Here is a 14027-nt window from a genome sequence, read left to right on the forward strand (position 1 = left end):
CTAACATTTTGTATCTAGCTGAAGTTTAATTTCTAGTCAGGCACTGTTTTCCTGGTTAATTGCAGAAATACCCATAGTCACACTACAACAGCATTCAGGCAATTCCAGGGCAAGCATTACTTACACATAGCTCAACGGAGTGTTCAGAACTTGTGTTGTTAATGAACCTGTTCTGATTTATAACAGAAGTGGCCAAATTCCATTCCAGTAGGTGCTTGATTTGGTAACTGTTGGAGCTGGTGCTAAATAGATCTAAATGATCACATGGTACTACACAAATGACCCATTCTCTCAACTCCCAGTGTGAAATTAAATAAAAAGCTTCATACAAAACTATTTAAATTACAGGAAAAAAAACCCTAAAACAAAACAGATGTAAAGTTTGAATGCAATCAGCTAATGAGACACTGTCCTTAGTTCAAATGAGAATACTTTCCTAAAGGCAAGCATCTTTTTACAAAATGGCTATTTCCATGAGGTTTTCCATTATTTCAGCTTGCAGTAAGTAAAATATTCTCAATTACTACAGTAGCTTTTATCGCTCTTACAAGCACTGCTCTGAGAATTTTAGACTGTTGTGTCATTAATAATGCAAAAATCATATTCTACAATGAATACAGTACATTCACATAATGCCAGCTTTTCTCTGGTAAGATGAGGGCAAAAATGAAGAGCAGGCATTTTCAGAAGATGAAGGCTGTACCTTCTGCAAGGATTGCTTTTCAAGCTTCCTGGTTTGAAAAAAATAAAAAAGCAACATCTTTTTCTCCTTTTTTTTATTCCTTTTCATTCTCAAAGCATGTTAGACCATCTTAAAAATGTTAAGAAAACAGCTGTGAAGGAAAAAGGTAACCTACTCATTTTGTAAGAGAAATACAGTGTGTATATTGCATATAGTGAGTACGGATGAAGTAGTCACCCTTCCAGTGATAACATATTGAAAGCTGAGACTCAAACTAGAAGTTGATTCTAGGGTACCAAAGCATGCTTTTTGAAAACCTCTATATTAAAAATTAGACATAACTTGCTAACACAAAAGTCATTAAAATCAGAAAAATTTCTGAAGTGTTTCAAAAATCTCTTACTGTAGAATTTATGAAAAACAGATGTCTTGAAAGTAGTGCACTCTCATCTTCCCAGACCTTAGCATTCTCATTTTCATGGGCCTTTAGCCACACAAAAAAATCACAGGTAAAAATAAACGTTATTTTATAAGTTGTAGATTGTGCCTGAGGCACAGCTACGTGTGTATAGATGTAAAAATTACTTTTTTCCTCAGTTTTGAAACCTCAAGCATACATTCTGTGTGTTTCAGTATACTATTCAAATAATCAGTCTGAAAGTGAAAATAGGAACGTGTAAAATGCTGCTATGAATGAAATTCAGATATGCACTTCTGAATGCTGGTGCACTTGCAACACTTCCTACACTAGTTAGAAGAAACAATTTTTTCTGTTTCCCAGGACAAAGCAGTTTGTCCTCCACTATAGCTACAACCTCAAATGTTTAATTCTAACATCCATTCACATTCTGCTGATGCTACATTAAATGACAAAAATTATACCCCTTCTTTGGATTTTATTTCCACACACATGTCCACAATCAGTTCAGTAATTTTTTTTTGTACAACCATGGAGGAATATTACTATTTTAATCCTGATCAGCTTGTCATTTGGTCCTTTTTCAGTGTTTGCTTTCACTCCTGTAACAACTGAAATACAGGTAGAAAGTACTGCAGGACTGTGCAGCAATATCAAAAAAGAGGAACAAAAGTAAGTCAGAAAGGTAGAAACGCAACACTTTTTCCTGCACAGAAACTGAAAGAATGCATCTCCACTGAACAGGAAGGAAAAAGCACACAGAAGACTGGATCTCCTGTAAAAGTTGCTGATTGTAGTCTTTTCAGCTTCTCTTGAGAAGATTGCAACTTTGGGCAGTATCTCAGCATTTGTGCTTCATGGCAAGCTGAAAAAGAGAGAAAAAAATTAATTAAAGAGATGTCACCTATAACAACAGCTGTATCAACCTGATGTGGCTAGTCCAGATAAGAAGAGTTTAAGATTAATTCTCTGAAAGATGCCTGAAATCCATTAACTTCTTTGCATACAGATACACAGCCATTCCCTTTCCTGGGACGTACAGACAAAGCCTCCCTTTGCCATGCCGAGGAGGCAGGATTTATCTGCTTTCACAGCTCTGTTTCCCAATGTTCCATTATTTTGCTATCTGTGAGGAACACTAGAGCAAGACACCAGAAACAAAAACATGCTTAAAAAAAAAGTAATTTTGACCCAATGATTTTGATTGTTAACTACAATCAGAAATTCTAGACAAGTAATTTAAAACACCTATTCAGGAGCTCTGCCACTAAATAATGATGAAAAATAAAGGACTGATTGCATTTCGACCTCTGTGATTACTGATTATTTCCAATTCAAATAATTCAAAAATGGACTTAACTGGGAATGAGAGGGAGAAGAAAGAGATGAAGTGAGTTAAAACCTGTATAAAATGTGCAGACAAACTGACATTGGAAACCAAGCAGAGAGCTTAGGGTTAGGTTCCATATAATCAAAAATTGCTTTCTGAAGATAATAGCATGCTAACAAAGATGAGATGAGTGAACCCTCTGGGAAATTACCTTGAAAACAGAACTGGTAGGGGCAGTTACAATTCACTCATTTGCTACTGGTGAAATGATAACCAATAAATGACTCAAAAACTAAACTGACATAAACCTTTGATACTCAAGGACTTGGTTACAAATATGCTTTTTTAAAAAATTAATATTTGTATGGATATAATAGAAATGCATTTCAGCATGAAAGAACTTAAACCAACACCTTTCTTTCCTCAAACAGCAATTTTTTTTTTTTAAATCTATCTTTGGTAGGCAACTCTGAGAAGTTTTTACTATACAGAATTTATCATTTGAAGATCCTGTGCAGTTACCAACAAATGGAAGGGATTTTTTAGAGGCAAAGAAGGTGAAGAAGGTGTCACAAGCAGGATTTGATACATACCCTGAGCTAAGTTCAAGACTTTATACAGCTAAGTATAGATACATGCTTTCATTCAACCAACTCTTGACAGCCAAAAATGTGACCATAACCTACTGAGTCTTACCCTGCTGAAATCTTACCTTATGTGCAGTTTCTGCAAACTGCTGAGCACTGTTTTTCAGCTCCTCTGTCTTTTCTTCTGCACGACCTAGCCTTTCACCACGCTCATTCAAGGCCTGACTTGCCTTCTGTACTGCGCTTGTCACACTGTCTGCTGCTGAATGGAGTATGCTGTTTCCTGCAACACCAAAAGAAGCCATTAGAGCACTCAAGTATATATATGTTTTGTATTAAATATAGTTAATTTAATTTATAATGCTCTAGAGCTGATGTACTGTCTGGACTGGCTTCACTTCACTACAGCCTCTCTTCAGGTGGTTGTAGAGAAAGATGAGATCTCCCTGAGCCTCCTCGAGACTAAACAAACCCAGGTCCCTCAGCTGTTCCTCATAAGACAAGTTCTCTAGACGCCTCATGAGCCTTGTTGCTCTTCACTGGACACTCTCCAGTACTTCAGCAGCCTTTTTAAAGTGAGGGGCTCAAAACTGAACACAGTACTCAAGGTGTGGCCTCACCAATGCTGAGTCCAGAGAGATGGTCACTTCCCTAGTTCTGCTGGCCACAGTACTTCTGATACAGGCCAAGATGCCACTGGCCTTCTTGGCCACCTGGGCCCACTGCTGGCTCACAACTAAGCCCACTGTTGACCAGCACCCCCAAGCCCCTTTCTGCTGGACAGCCACTCTTGCCCCAGCTAGTAGTGCTGCCTGGGATTGCTGCGACCCAAGTGCAGCACCTGGCACTTTGCTTTACTGAACCTTGTGCTGTTGTCCTGATGGAGTCTGTCCAGATCCCTTTGCAGAGCCTTCCTTCCCCTGAGACATCAACACCCCCCACCCATCTCAGTATCATCTGCAAATCTACTGAGGGTGGCCCCAGTCTCTACATCTAGAGAATCAATAAAGATGTTTAACAGTATCAACCCCAAAACTGAGCCCTGGGGAACACTGCTAGCGATGGGTCACCAACTGGATTTTAGTTCCATTCACCACAACTCTCTGGGCCTGGACATCCAGCCAGATTTTTATCCATCAAAGAGTCCATCCAAGCTGCAAGCAGGCAGCTGATCTAGGAGGATGGTGTGGGAGATGGTGTCAAGCACTTTATTGAAGTCTAGATAAACAACATCCACAGCCTTCCCCTCATATACTGAGCAAGTCATTTTGTCATACAAGGACATCAGGGGAGTCAAGCAGTACCTTCCTTTCGTAAATCCATGTTGGTTGGACTTGATCCCTGGGTTATCCTGGCTGTCCTTTTCTCCACAGCATTAAAACCAAATACATAATACTTTAAAATGAATTATTCTGGTAAAGGTATGAAACACATTCAACACAGCTGAAGTAAGCACTACAGCAAATCTGCTGTTAAAGTCTGCTGTTCTTAGAGACATACAAAGACAAGTGAAAACAGACACAAAGACACTGCTTTTATCATTAATCTGAGAAGTGTACTTCAGAAATAATTCTCAGGGTAAAAAATCAAACCCAAACAACTTGAAGGGCTATTTTGCTGCTAGTTTTTTGTAGTTTAGCCCCTGCCAGCAACCAAGCATCACACAGCTGCTTGCTCACTCTTCCACCAGTAGGACTTGGGAGTGAATTGGAAAGGTAAAAATTAGAAAATTGATGGGGTAAGACATAGATAGTTTAGCAGGGAAAGCAAAAGCTATGCACTAAAGTAAAGTAAAACAAGGAATTAATTCACTGCTTCCCATGGGCAGGCAGGGGTTCAGCCATCCCCAGGAGAGCAGGCACCCATCACACAGTAACAGCTCAGCATGAAGATGCGTGTTATTACTCCAAACTTCTTCCCCTTCCTCCTTCTTCCTCCCACTTTATGTATTTAGCATGATGCCATTCGGCCTGGAATACCCCTGTGGTCAGTTGTCCAAGCTGTGTCTCCTCCTCCCAGCCTCCCATGCACCCCCAGCTCCCTCGCCAGCGTGGTCATACGAGAAGTAGAAAAGGCTTGGTTCTGTGCAAGCCCAGCTCAGCAATAACGAAAACATCTCCATATTGTCAACCCTGTGTTCAGCACAAGTCTAAAACATTGCCCCATACCAGCCACTGTGAAAAAAATTAACACAGCTGAAACTAGCACACAGTTTCATTAGAAAAAAGAACAAATGATCCTTTCAGACCCAGTTTTTAAATAATAATCCTTTCCTTAGAAAGGCCAAACAAACAATGAATAGTGAAACTAAAGGTTACTCTGAGTAGTCTGTGGAGCACAATACAAGCTGCATATGCAGGAATTCCTGAGATAAAGAAAACTGCCTTACAATTTTATTAAACTAAAACACAACTAGTGTTAAACTATGGAGGTGAGGAGAGACTTAAGAACCTACACACAGTGACTCACAGATGATGAGTCAAGATGAGAAATAACAATAAAAGAGCACCCTGGCCTCCTGTATATCAATATTGTTACATTTTTCACATCAGGAGTTAAAAAAGAAAAGGATGTATAGGATGTGGGACTGTTACAGGTTTGGGGATTTTTTCTATTGTTGCATTTAGAAAAGGAATATAGCAGCTGGCATTACTGTTGAAGAGATTAACACCTAACAATACTGTGAGCTGGAATTTTGCAGAGACAGAAATTATCTTTTCAAGTGGTCTCCCTTCAGACGCTGAGGTGTTTGATTGTAAAGCCAAACAACTTTATATACTGCACACATTCTTACTTTAAAATATTTCAGTCAATTGCTATTTTGTTCATAATTTTTTAAAGGAGATTATTATTTTGGCTTCTGTTCAGGCAGCTTTTCCAATAAACACACGTACTGAGCAACACTACACTGGAAATAGTTTTCCTTTTTTGGTGGTGTGATCTAATGGCTTTAGCCTCTTGTATAGTGTTTGTTTTCTAGGACTGAGTTTTAAAAGCTCCCGAAACTGAATTAAATCTGTTGTTTACAAGATCACAAAGCCTCTGCTGAATTCAAGGGAAGCAGGCTACATGGACAACCTTATAAAACTAAGCACCTTCTGGAGTCTTAAAATGTGCTGGGGAGCAGAATTTAACATTGCTGACCTTCTGCCACGTCAACCAACATGCCCTGAAGATGAACCACAGGATTTTTCTAAATAAAGGTATTTCTTGCAGATGACGTGTCAAACATATTGATTGAGCTTCTGCTTAAGTTGTGTTAATTATTATTGAGAAACATAATGCATTAACCTGCTACAATGGAGGCGTGGAACACAGTGTATCTGTCAACAGATTCCTATTTCTTCATCAGGTAAGTGACTTGAAAGTTCTGTGTTTGCTATTTAAGCAGCATATTCAAAATCATCAACTTCTGTTGCCACATAAACTAAAAATAAAGTTATGGCTCACAAGTAAGAATGAAGACTGAGTAAGAACTGGTCAAGGTCAGGATGAAATCAGTCAAGAGCAATGGCTGGAAAACATCAAATGGAAAATGCAGCAGCTGACCTGAGAGTGACTGGCTGTGCCAGCCCTGTCCTCAGGGTAATCCAGGAGCTAGACATTTTAGCACCATCCAAAACACCTAAGACTGGTATGACTATGTTTATGCCTGAACAGTTTTCTCTATTAATTATGCACATTACTCTCATCTGTTTCAATCAACTACTGTCAATAAAAATCAACTTAAATGTCGCTCTTATAGACAGAATTTTACAAAAACCCCATCTCTTCTTCCACCATCCAGACTGTACTGAATCACTGAGAACAACGCTTTAGAATGAAGAAAGCGACCACAGGAAGCCCAAGAGGAAACTACAAGTTTTGCTAATCTGAAAGTTTCTCCCAGTCTGTCAAGGTTCGGGTGACTCCCACATATTAATTATACTGACCAATCAAAATCATATATTTTGTTGGAAGAAAGAATTATGCCACAAAAAAAGTAAGAGCTGCTCATTACTGCAGCACAGCACTGAAGACATGAATGCAAATCTCTTCCACTGCTAAAATTGCCATGAAGCTGCTCACAATAAGGAACAACTTAGTCTGGAATGATTCCCAAGAAACACCACAATAATTATGAAAGATTAAGTGAAATCTAGGCATTTAACTCAGGAAGCTAAGGTATTTCAAAATCAATGTATTTAGACTGATGAAGTTTCAACCCATGGTGGCACTTCCCACATTGATAAGTTGCCTCTCCTTGCTGAGCACATTTGTTTTGTTAAAATCATCATTACCAGAGAGTTACATTTCCTAGACTAACACTATAGCCGATTATAAAGGTCCACAGGACAAACACATTCCTCCCCTCCTTCTTCATCCCTGTCACCTCCCAGCCAACTGTTACACATCCTTCCAGGTATACTGGTGCTGTGCTGACAACCTTGGTTAAGAGCTCTTTTGAATAAAAGAGTAAAGAGCTACTAAAAAGACCCAAACAGAAAAAAAAAAATCTGACCTCTCAAACAGCCATGTGAAAAGCCTTATTAAACAGCTCGAGATAATAAGTAGAAGAATACAGAAGCAGTACTTCTATGATTGTAATCCTATAAGATAATACACTCTTACAGCTTAATGGATTCCTGTATCACGAGTGGAATGTTCTCTAGATAATTTCAGTATTTAAATTATCATCCAGAAAGGATGACTAAGCGATCTGAAAGACAGAACATTCATAAAAAGTAGAATCTTCACTGGATTTACAGTTCTGAAAGCTTGGACCTGAACTTAAATCTGAACATCAACTTCTCAATTTATCAACCTTCATCTTACTTACCAGCAACTTTCTATAGGAAAGCACAGCAAGTACCAGCTACCAGCAGCAAGCATTTGAAACACGTTGCAAACTTTTTATCAATATCATCATTAGTTTATGAGTCGAGGCAGTTGTATTTCATCTTAACTGTAGAGCTGGAGGATGTGATCTCTAGTGTTCATTCCCTGTAAAGCAACTGGGAGCCAGGCTAGCTTTCCTTGGCGTAGGTAGGATTTTCATAGATAAGGGCTTTTTTATTTTCTTGATCTGGTCTTAGTGCTAATAAATGTTCCAATTAAAAAAAAAAAAAAGGGGGTGTTATTTTCAGTTTTCCTAGCCAACCACATTCAAACACTTTGGATTCTTCTAGGGTTCAACATCACCACAGAGTTTGATGTCTCCACCTTCCTACATCAATACAGTATTAAAGTTTGAAGTTTAGTCAAAGTACTGAAATTAGAAATTAACTTTCCCTTTTACAGATTTCATTTGTCTGTCACCCAGGACTGCTTTTTTTCCTTCTTTAAAAGGAACAGAAAAGCAATTCTGTTTTACATCTCCAGTAGTTCTGAAGAATATACAGAACAAGCATTAAGAGCTGAATGGACAGGTCACAAGTGTTGTTCAGATAAACTTATATTCTCCCATTAATGTTCTTATATGCTGGCATTGATGCCAGGACAGCATGTTACTGTATAACGTGTATTGGTTATAAATTAAGGAAATACCTAACTAGGATCTATTTCATATTAACACAACCTTTACCTGCTTTCCAAACTGAACAATGTATTTAAACTTGAAAACTTTAAATTCTAATACGCTTATAAACTTAATGCTAAGTTAAATATTAATATTTTAAATAATAATTCGTATTTATAATTAATGACAGCCAAACCAACCAGAAACTTTCAGAATCAGTAACTATAACAAAGCACAGAACTCCAATCTGGCTGGGTAAACATTAAAACCTAACAACTTAATACAGGAAAGAAAAAAAAAAAACCCAAATCCCATTTCTATGGCAAAGAGCAATATTCTGCATCTTGAAGATAACACCTCATTTAGACCTTCAATCTTCAGAAAGTCAGGCAAATATATTGGTTGATGCTTTCTACATTACCTTGCCTCAGAGTTATACAGAGCAAAAAAAGGAATCAACCTTTATAATGATAAATGTCCCGTCTCAATTTATGTATCCTTACAGATTTTGCAAGAACATAATGTACTTTTTTTTTTTTTTTACAAGATTCCCCTTTTAGAAAGTTAATTTAGAGCTCTGATTATATGCCAAATTTCTACGGAAAAAGATCTCAACTATTCTTATCCATTCTAATCTCAACACATGGCTTTTATGCTTAAGATCACTAAAATACATCCAGTTAAATAAAATTGCAAAGCAGAATTAATCTTGACATGAATATGCAGGGCATAAAAGAAAGTACCTGAAATGGTCTTTGGCAGCAGAAAATTAGTTTCTAATATTTTAACCTCTAGAATGACCATAACGGAGTATTTGGTATACGTTGGCAAGAAATACCTAAATAAACTAAATAAACTAAAAATTTGTTGTTTCTGTATGGGAAGATGGCTAAATCCGATTGGTCATTTCAAACCAGCAAAACACCACCAAAATAACATATATTGCAGATTAAAGAAATAAAAAATTAAGTTTTTGTGGATTTTTAAGGGTTTTTTTTTGGGTCAAATTCATTTTCATCGGAATTAATTTACAAGTGAATGTCTTCAAGAATAGTACGTTCAAATACACACTTTTTTCAATGTCTATCAGGTAAAAACTGAAACAAACAACTGCCAGGTGTTTGACAGGAGGGAGGGCAATGATTGTCTTTTTTCCCATGCTAACTCACAGAATCATAAAATGGCCTGGGTTGAAAGGGACGTTAAAGATGATCTGGTTTCAAACCCCACCATGGACAGGGATGCTACCCACTAGATCAGGATGCTCAGGGCACTTCCTAACACAAGTTTTATTTCATCTCCTTTAGTCAGTAATTAATCTTGCTCAGTATGGTAAACACCACTATGTGCTTAGCAGGTCTCCAGTGTGCTAAGCCAAGATGAGTAATATTGTATGGAAAAATTACTCATTACCATTCTCGCACTGGCATTTTATTCTTGGAGGAAAAAAGAATGACTCATTAATAACTCCTGCGAGGTGTCCTACAGAAAAGGTTACAAGGGTAAAGAAGTCATCATTTTGGGTTTCCAAGAATATTTTCATTAATTCAGCAGAACAACTGTTAAATACCAATGCATATAGATAGGACAAAGCTTAAAACCAAATGCATTTCTAATATGCATCTAAAGGTGGCAGCAAATGTTTGTTCTTTATTGTAAGCCCAGAATTAATCTTTGAAGAGCTTCATATGCTGTATCTCAAGGTTCTATCCAGAAATGAGAGTCAACTGCATCCTCAATGTCAGTTTAATGTTATATCAAGAATCAAGCTGTTCTAATGAATACAACCTCTAAGGGACAAAATTTCTGCACACCAGCCATCTCCAACTTTGCTTTTCATATTACTGATGTAAAAGCAATACAACCTAACATGGCCACCAAATAACAACGTAACACAAAGATACTCCAAATCAAGACACATCCCAATATCAGAACCTGTATGTTATAAAGGTACATAAGGGGAAAATATTTCCTACCTCAGTCAATAAAAGCCCTCTAGCCCTTTCTTCTCCACCATAACATCCAGAATGCACGTAAACTATGGAGAGGGCTCACCTAAATTCTAAACAAAAGACAATCTTGAAATACTTAATATAAGACACTAGTAGGAGGAATCTTGTTACAGCGTGCCTAAACCTGAATTTGTTCTTTTGTTCTCAGAATTAGCACCCACACCTTCAGTCAGTTCTCATTATTGCTGCAAGTACTGATGCCATTAATCAAGTCAGAGAAAACAGTCTAGCCTATTCAACTCTGCAGACTATACTAACATGACACTCAAATGAAAATAAGGCAAAAAATGATTCTGCAGAAGAAGAGTCAGTGGCAGGGCTCTGGTCTAAAGGGGCAAGTGTGTGTGTGTGTGTGTGTGTGTGTGTGTGTGTGTGCCTGTGTGTGTGTGAGAGAGAGAAAGGAGGTACAAGGAGGAAGGCCATGAAGAGGGTCTGGACTTCCACAAGAACACCCTTATTTACTTAAAGCTAAGCTCCTGAGCACTTCCTGCAGAAACAGGAGCAGCATGACTTTCACTCTCTTCACTCTTATCCTTTAGGAAGGAATAAGGTTCAATAACATAAGTAAGCTTGTAAACAAGCCCTTCAAGTTCCTTCATCTTCAGTTCCACTTGGGAAAAAGTGTTCTTTGGTGGCAATTTATTTTTGAAAATATGTATTAGCTACAAGATATACATTACACATATATTGTAATTATCTATATAATGACTTTAAAAAGCATGTGTGTGTATGCATATACATATTCTAATAATTTATTTTTTAAAAAATTTTGTAGAGTATTAGAAGTTAAACTGGCTAACCATCCAAAAGAAAAATTATTACTTTCCACATCCCCAGAAAGTTCACAAGAGTATCACTCAAAATGTTATCCCCTTGGTTGAGGGGATGAAATGACAAGCCTCATCTGAAATCTGACCACACCAAGATTTAAGTATTATTTGAATATACTGCTTTGACTAGTGAGCAAAATACACCAACAAAACAGTAACAACAAAAAAATCCAAGTTGTAAATGCTCAACTGGATACAATAAATTTCAGGCTATATTTTCAGGTGTATGTCCTTTGGTTTGCTTATGTCCTTTGGTTTGCTTTGGACCTTAGTTTCTCTAGTCAGGATGAATTTGAGATTAACAACACATTTCACTCTGTCTTCCAGAAAATACCACTTGGTACACTTCAGGTTTGGACATAATGGGTTTTGATACATACAGCTGGCTCAGTGAGGCTGACACACAGCAAGTCACTGAAATTCAAGCTATTACTTGGTTTACAGTTCTTACAGTTTCTGTCAAATTCAAACCTACCAACAGGGAGTGTATCACCCAGTGTGAGGAAAAAGTTGATAGTTGAAGAACAGCAGAAGGACTGTATCCATGAGGAGGTTTATTAGTCCCTATATGGTGTTTATATGTGGCACCGTGTGTGTACACACACAGACCACATTTGTGCCCAGTCAGAAGGACATGCAAGGAATATGGAAATGGTCACCATCTGCTATCAGAGATTACTGAATACTCCCACTTTATCCAGGAAGTTGTCAAAGGGAGAATGTTGGTATGCTTCATGGGACATGGTAGAGTCTAGTGTGTGTTGAAAAAGTAGAAGTTAAGCATATGTTTATGAACCTCAGCGTCAATTTTTTTTCCACTGTGATGACACTTGTTTAGGGTAAAGTTAATAACTGGGTCAGTTGAATCAGGAACTCAATTTTGGACAGGTCAAGCATAGGAGAATAATTCAAGTTCAAAGGCGATATGTGTGGCGATTTATTAATAACAACTTATTTGCAGGAAGGATGGAAATGAGAAACATTAGCAGGCTGATAACCAACATGAGACTTTGCATATGAAATAGAAAAATTGTAGAGTATATCTTCACCCATTAGTGCAGCTCCCTCCCCACCACCACACCAAAAAGAAAACAAAGGAAATCCTATTAATGTGGAAAAAGAGGAATGAGAGAAGACACAAGAAATTTTGCACATTTTTTCTTAGTTTGAGAAGATACTAAAAGAAAACTAGTAATTGACAAAGTTATCTGTGTCTGTTAGTTTCAGTAGCTAAAATGAAAGCACCAAACTGGAGATGGCTTCTCCCTTCACATTTATTTTTGGTGTTTTAGAGGAAAGGAACAAAATAACAGTGAGAAAAAAAGAACACATAAAGGTCTCTGCACGAAATAATACTTCTGATAATAACATACAGGAATATACTCTAGATGTATGAGAGATGAATTTCTACAAGAAAAAAAGAGTAAGGCTCCCTGTACTTATAAGCTATTCCTACTGGGAAAAAAAGAAAACCCAACTAAATGGAATCTCAAGTCAGCTTGCACTTCTCTTTTATTGTTTGTGAGCTCATTGAGAAAAACAAATTTTTATTCCCACTGAACAAGAGATGTAAAAGTTTTAAGTGTTCTGGTTTAGAGCACACAACGAAAGAGCCTATTTTGAGAAATTTCCAAATAAAGGAGTAACTACGAATAACTAAACAATTTTATTTCCCTAAAGAATACTTTGTGAAATATGTGAAAATCCTCCCAAAATAGGTTTTGTTACTCAGGAAGTAGATGGTCAACACTGATTATTTCACATATTGACCACACTTTTTTTACCTAACCATATATTTTTAAATCTAATCCTGGAAATTCACCTTAAGATACATGACTTATGAAAGTGTCACGGTTTAAGTCCAGCTGAAAATTAGGCACTATGCAGGCGCTTGCTTCCACTTGTGAGGAAACAGGGATGCAGAAGAGGCTTTTAGCTGATGTTTCAGGCCACCCAGAAACACTTTAGGATGAACAAAAGCAGAGGGGCAAATCAAAATCAGGGTTGCTTAAAAAGAGGGAGGAGAACAACTTCTCACAAGGTGGAAAGGGCATGTAACCTTTGGAACTGAAAACCAGCAATGAAAAGGTAACAGAAGAGTGTGAAGTGGTGCTTGATGGAGAAATGCTGAAGCATAGTTTACAGCTAAGTTAGCAAGTTCAGACCCATGATTTCAAGATGCCATTAGGCTGCAAGCTCATCTGAACACAGAATAAATCACATGCAAATCATTTCATGTCCAACTGCAAAGTATTAAGCTTTGATTTGCTTACCTCCCATAATTTTAGATTGGCAGTTGATAAATTCTGGCTTCTTGTCTGTAAGGTATCGCTGACAAGTGTGATGTAGAACCTGAAAGAATGTGCATTTTTCTGAAGCTGTGTTTGCTACCCATTGGTCAAACGCGTTTTCAAATAGTAAATCAAATTCTGGGGAATCCTAGAAGAAAAAAACCCACACTTCTATTATTCCAGTTTTAGAAATTATTTGGAGAGATATTTTTTAAAATGCACTGTGCTGCAAAATACAGAAAGGTCATGCAACTCATAACCATCCTGGTATTACTGCATATTTTTGGATGAAAAAGTCCAAACAGGCAGGAAGTTTTTTTCTTACTGTTATTTTTAATGATGAATAGTCAGCTATGACAAAAACATCTGAAAACAAAATT

At 37.4% G+C, this 14027-nt stretch overlaps 1 protein-coding gene across 3 annotated transcripts in view; it reads right to left on the minus strand.

Moving 5' to 3' along the window:
* Positions 1-1941: 1941 nt before the first annotated feature.
* Positions 1942-14027, minus strand: part of STXBP6 (syntaxin binding protein 6) — a gene marked incomplete at both ends in the record, with an annotated part of 56391 nt that continues 44305 nt past the window's right edge. The window contains 3 exons of one of the 3 annotated variants that reach the window (XM_082282792.1): positions 1942-1965; positions 3143-3279; positions 13630-13795. In XM_082282792.1, the coding sequence (XP_082138918.1) occupies positions 1942-1965; positions 3143-3279; positions 13630-13795 (327 nt within the window). Of the gene's footprint in view, positions 1966-3142; positions 3301-13629; positions 13796-14027 lie in introns of all 3 variants that reach the window. The other 2 variants (XM_082282791.1, XM_082282793.1) reach the window with 2 other exon arrangements.

Source organism: Coloeus monedula (genome assembly GCF_965178545.1).
Source record: "Coloeus monedula genome assembly, chromosome: 6".
NCBI lineage: Eukaryota > Metazoa > Chordata > Aves > Passeriformes > Corvidae > Coloeus > Coloeus monedula.